Source organism: Cariama cristata, unplaced genomic scaffold (genome assembly GCF_000690535.1).
Source record: "Cariama cristata isolate BGI_N322 unplaced genomic scaffold, ASM69053v1 scaffold12362, whole genome shotgun sequence".
NCBI lineage: Eukaryota > Metazoa > Chordata > Aves > Cariamiformes > Cariamidae > Cariama > Cariama cristata.
The window spans coordinates 16862-23482 of record NW_009605548.1 but is presented as its reverse complement, the minus strand read 5'-3'; the positions used below and the strand labels follow the sequence as shown (position 1 = coordinate 23482).

Here is a 6621-nt window from a genome sequence, read left to right as displayed (position 1 = left end):
TGCCTTCTAGTATGTTACCTCCTGTAAAATGTTTCACCAGTGCCCCCTAAATCCGTCAAAATTTCAAGGTAAAAATTGTCAAGACTTTAAATTATATTTTTAAAATCAGTCTGCTGAGGAATTTTGGTTCAGTATCCAAACTATTAGAATTGGGTATTTGTGGGATGCCTCTTTCATTTTTTTACAGATATAGATTGCGCCTGTAAAATAGCAGGTTCTATGAAAATGAAAGGTATGAAGTACAAAACCGAAATATACTCTTTACGCAGAACTTCCAGTATTGGAATGCATCACTGTAACATACCAAAGAAGCCCAGAATTTAAAATCATAATTAGACAAGAAGGACGAGAACATTCAAGAAGAAAGAAACCCCACACAGAAAAGTTCAGGATACTTTATATTCCAAGTGAAGACAGCTTAACAGAACCAAATATCATTGCTTACAAAATGAAATTATTTTGTAGAGGTATTTTCAAAATTCTGATTTAAGGCTCAATAAGAACAGTGTCTTTGGAAAGGCCAAACCTGGTAGTCAAGAAAATTTACCACAATGTCTATTTATCAGAAGATATTTTATTGCCAACAAATACAAAATTGCTGCTCTCATTCCCTGATGTCTCATTTTAAAGATAAAGCTTTTCCTTCACCACTTTTAAAGATCTGTAAATACAGCATTGTAAAAAATTAAAACAAAAAAAAAAGAAAAATTGTGATAATAAATTAAGAAAAAGAAAAGGTGAGGAGGAGGAAAGCCCAACCCATCAAGGACAAAATGTATTAGAAGCAACAGAAAAGTTATGAAGTGGAATGAAAGTACCATATTATGTTTTCCTTCCAAGAGAAGTTTGGGAATTTTGCACATGAAATAAAATAGCAGCAAAGAAAAAGGATAAGCACAAGTGCATTTATGTCCCACTGGAACTTGTTCTTATTAACCAAAACAGTAGTACTCATCAGAATCAATTTTGGGATGCTTATGCGGAGGCTGTGAGTCCTCCATAATAGAAGAATCACTGAACTTGTCCATATCTGAAGGGGTTTGGTGACCAGGGACATCATCCACTAAGGTGTCCAAATAACTCCCCACTGATATTCCATCCAGTCCATCACTACAGTCTTGTAAACTGTTACAGCTGCCATGGAGGGATGTCTCCTGACTTTCCAGCAAGCTGCACAGGCTGCCACTCAAACTGCTACCTCTGCTGCCAATGGCCTTCTCTTCAATCATCCACTTGATTGATTCGATACTCTCATTGATGATGAGTAGCTGGCGCATAAGCTTCACATCAGTGGCTCGGAGATTAACCTACAAGGCAAAAATGATTAAAAAGATTACTCATTTTCTTCAAAATCAAACTCTAAATAGCAGGCTGAAAGCAATGAAAGGGTTAAAAAAACACACAAAAAATCCACCTTACATATCTAGGACAAATCTTTTAAAATAATTAGTAAAAAAAACCCAGTAAAATACTATACTAATACTTTCAATGAAGTTCAAGTGGGAACCTGATCAAGGTATATAAGCAGACTATTAACAGGAATGCTAGTCAACGACAAGACTTGAAAACAACGAGAAGAAACACAGCTACTACGACAAGTCTTGGGGATAGCTTCTCATTATTCAAAGAAGCAAGACACAAATCTATTTCCATTTACAATTACTCTAAGCTACTGAGCAGATCCAGGCAGCTAAGCATTCACCCCAAATTATCCTTATTATGATTACTTGGGTGACCTAAAATTTTCAGATGTGCATCATTTGGAAAAAGGCTTGTGGACTTTTAACTTTTATGCACACTACACCTGATTTGTGTAGCAAGCTGCTATATAAATGTCTGAGAGTTTAAATATTGAACTTAACTGAAACTGTAACTTCCAAATTATTTAAACCCATATTAGATGAAGGTGACAAGTTCACAGTCAACCACTTATTGTAGAATAACATAAAGAGCAAAAATTTGAAAAAAATACTGAAATAAAAAACACACATTAAGCACTAAGTCCTACTTTCTAACTTACTTGTGGTGGTTGACACATACACACCGAAGTGTTAATGGTAAAGCACAGTGGAATATTAACAGTGCTGCATTTCACAGATATGTTGAAGTTAACTGGCTTCATGTTTTCTTTAACAGACAAACTTTTTAAGCCACTGTTTTACTCAAATTTCCACAAGAAGATGAGATACCAGGTGAGGCCTAAGGCTGTTGCTTCTTTCTCTGCATCTGAAACACCACAAGTGTCAGCAAAAAAAAATCCGTGTGACCTCCTATTCTTCACATAAAACAAGTAAAAATACTGAAAATGCACTCTGACACACTGAAGATGATTCCATGTTTAACCGTAATATCTAGTGTGGAGAGCCAGAAGCTACTTCCATCCATACTGTGAGAAGATAATGCTAGTTTGTGACCTAATCAACTCTCCAGCCCTTTCCAACAGCACCTCAGCACCACTAAATGTCTGATACAACAGACACACTTCCAGTTTCATCACTTCCACAGGAAGACCTCTGCCTAGATGAACTTTTGCCATAGTACCAACATAGGGCATGCATGCTTGAAACCACTAAGTCATAGGGATACAATGTCTAGCGTGTAATTTGTGTCATATTTTATCACATGTTCTTACATCCTTTAATTGTACTAATCAAGCACACTACATGCAGATATGTCACTGCTTTAATACATGCATTCGGAAAACACTTTCCTTTGTATATAATTTGAGTGTACTTCTCTACATTATGTGTGCCATGATGTCATATATACATGCATATTATATGCTTTTCTTCCATAGGGCACTAACATCTTAACTTTCACATTATTAATTCAAAAAAGACAATACAATATATCGAAAATATTAACATCTTCACTCAGTTGAGAAATAAGGAAGAAAACAAGTAAGATCTGTTATGCTAGACAACAGACATTTTATGCTACTCTCCAACTCCACAATCATTATACAGAAATATAGCACCTGTATTGTTCATCCACAATGGACTGGAATGGAATCAGTATTCTCAGGATTGAAAGATTGTATCTTGTTTTGCCAAGAGTACAATCTAAACATAGAATCATTATGGTTGGAAGAGACCTCAAGGATCATCAAGTCCAGTCATATACCCGATGCCACCATGCCTGCTAAACCCACTAAACCATGTCTTGAAGTGCCACATCTAAACGTTTTCTGAACACCTCCAGGGATGGTGAGTTCACCACCTCCCTGGGGAGCCTGTTACGATGCCTAACGACTCTTACAGTGAAGAAATTCTTCCTAATATCCAGCCTAAACCTCCCCTGGCACAACTTGAGACCGTTTCCTCTTGTCCTATCTCTAGTTACCAGGGAGAAGAGACTCGCCCCCAGCTCGCTACAACCTCCTTTCAGGCAGTTGCAGAGGGCGATAAGGTCTCCCCTCAGCCTCCAGACTAAACAACCCCAGGTTCCTCAGCCACTCCTCATAAGACTTTTCCTCCAGACCCTTCACCAGCTTTGTCACTCTTTCTGGACATGCTCCAGCAGCTCAATGTCCTTCTTGTAGCGAGGGGCCCAAAACTGAACACAGTGCTCAAGGTGCGGCCTCACCAGTGCAGAGTACAAAGGGATGAAGTACATCATTCTTTCCATACTCAAATGCCATCTTCTCAATATCCTAAATTATACTGATCTGGTACAGTTGTTCAAAAAGTTACTTCAATGTATTTTCTGTTAGATACTGCAGAAGACTGTACTGGTTCTGGCTGGGATACTTCATAGCAGCCAGTATGGTGCTGTGTTCTGTACCTGTGAGTAGAACAGAGTTGCAGGCATACCAGTGTTTCAGCTGTTGCTGAACGGTGATTGTGCAGCATCACGGCCTCTTCTGTTTCTCACTCTGTGCCCTCAGCATGTAGGCTGGGGCTAGAAAAGATTTTTGGAGAGGACAGAACTTGGACAGTTGACCAGAACTGACCAAAGGGTCATACCTGCCATATAATGTTGTGCTCAGCAATAAAACCTGTGGGTTTGGTCTTTCCAAATCTCTTGGGGATTGGTTGGGCATTGGTCTACTAGCGGGAGATGGTGAGTGACCGACTTTGCATGACCTGGTTTCTTTCTTTCTTTCCTTCACTTACTAAACTGTCTTTATTACAACTCATGAGTTTTTCTCACTTTTGTTCTTTAAATTCTTTCCCCCATCCCACTGGAGGGGGAGAGGGAAGTGAGCGAGACGCTGGTGAGTGCTTAGTTACTGGACATGGTCAATCCAACACAAAGATATGTCAAGCTTTGCTAGTAACAGACTGTCTACGTAACTCTCATAAATATTCCCAGTCTCCTTCCCCAGTCCCCAGAATGACTTCTGAATTACCCTCAATCCAGTATTATAGGATTTAACATAGATAACCTGGTACTGTACAAAACAGATTCACCATTCACAGTTTTAACAATACTGCCCATCTACCATTGTTTCAGATGTGAGGTTCTGAAAACTGATTGACCATTTCATAGCCCTCCTGCTCAAGCCAGTTCCTCTACGCCCACCCATAAATCACTATAAACCATTTGCTCAGCAACTACACTGTCATGAACGCAGTAAATTACCCAACTTCTCACATGCAACTACAGACTTCAGCAACTTGCTGAATATCAGCAAGCTTGGAGACAGCAAATTTCCCAAAAGGCTGATTAAGGAAACATTTAACAGAGCTAGCACCAATATGCCTCTAATGAACAGTCCCTTTAGATAAAGTAGACACCTCATATATTTCAGATTCAGTTCACATGAAATCATTTTTTTCTCTAAATACACCCACAGCTTCAACTTTTCTGTGGAGCAGCCTTACTGGCAGTAATTCTTTGCATTTTTTCAGTCCTCCTCCTCAAAGCTACCATGTGGTCCCAAGTCTCCCATCTCAAGAGTGTGCTTTTCCTAAAGCAAACATTAAAAAGTAGTCCACAAAGTGTCATCTTTCTTTAAGATAGTTTACTTAATCATCTGGTTGATAACACAAAAACGTCACTGTGACATTTCTGCTTTAGCCCAGAGAAAATCACATTAGTTCATACTCACTTATGTAGCTGCAACCTATGTAACTGCTGGAGTAAACAAATCAGTTCCAAGATGATTTAACTAAAGAGACTAAACACAATAAAATCTCATGTATGACAGCTCCATTCCTTATGCACAGTAACAGGTACATTTCAGAAATAAACAGAGTGTATCATAGCTAATATAGGTATTTCAGACCAGTTTTTACAGTTGCTCTTTGACTTAAAGACAGAGCACAGGACCACCATAGGGAAGGTGTGTGTGAGTATGTACCAGTCTTCAGCACAAACTTCTGGTATACAGAAGAAATGAATTATGACAAGACAGCAAAAAACGAAATTCTGGTTACAGGCTAGCTTTTATATTTTTTGCTTAGTTTGTATAATCACAACAGTGCAGATCCCCAGAAAGGGTCATAAACGTTTAACATTAAACAGCTAGTCATGTCAAGAGAAAATAATGAAGTTAAAGTGACAGCATTTCTCAAGTAACGCAGTCTGGTAGCATAGGTGGACAGAACAGATTAGCATTCAGACACAACCAGATCTTCAGTCTGGAAGGGGTAATCGGCCTAAACACCTGTCTGTGCCTTGCTCCCTCTCATACCAGTTGTTCTAACAAGATATTTTTTCCTTACACAACTAGCCTTGCTTATGATCTTCCATAATAATATGTGCAACATTGTCATGATCTATTCAAAAGAATTTATATATATATACAAACAAATGGACATCTGTGTACATATATGCATACACAGGTATATACAAATATTCATGTTATTTTTTTATATATACTTGTTCTTAAAACAGGATTTGACTAGGTTATTGGTTTTAGAATAAAACTCTTAACGACCAGTGCTGTTAACAAAGACAATTATCGCTTCCTGGCAGTCACCCAAAATAGTGCATTAGCTGTCCCTAGCCTGGTCACTTCACTTTTGGATCAAAGTTGCATTTGCACTCAGACTACAGGCAGAATGGACTTGTGTTTTTCTGTTGCATGCTCTGCAGATACAGCTTCCAGTTGGTTCCAAACACAGGGGGTCCCCTTCCCCTCCAAAAATGACAAAGCAAAACATTCTGTTCAATATATCCTTTTAATCTGCCAAAGCTGTTTGCAACTCTAGTTCCTTTCCGCAGATTACTTTCTTTTAGTTTCCTGGGGTCACATGCTGCTGCTGCTTCTTCTTCTTTTAACTACGGGAAGTCTGCAGGGATATTAATGGTAACCACAAAATCTGGTCGGAGGAAAATATACTCTGAAGTTCATTTAGAAGATATTAGTTTTGTTTGTTCCTCAACACCTTTATGTTGTGTGCTGTAAGGAGCCCGCTAGTAAAAGGAAAGGAAATGAGTGAACCTGAAAAACAAGGTATTTCCTTCAAGACAAATCTCTTAGCCAGAGCACAGTGAAATAAGTCACTACAAGACACAAAAGCTTAAACTTAAAAGTTAATGGATTCAGGGAGATACTAAGTCATTGAGATCAAAAGCGCTGCTCTGCACAGGATCTGGAGCAGGACTCAAACACTGATCTATGGCTGGCTACTATGGAATCTGTGTGTCTAAAGCAGTATAATTTTGGACAGA

General features: G+C 38.6%; 1 protein-coding gene across 1 annotated transcript; it reads right to left on the bottom strand.

The window, feature by feature from the left end:
* Window positions 1-564: 564 nt before the first annotated feature.
* On the bottom strand, window positions 565-1307 carry LURAP1L (leucine rich adaptor protein 1-like; the record flags this gene model as incomplete). Its single annotated transcript, XM_009696009.1, has 1 exon — window positions 565-1307. A coding segment is annotated over one exon (375 nt), but the record flags the coding sequence as incomplete, so codon positions are not given.
* Window positions 1308-6621: the final 5314 nt, after the last annotated feature.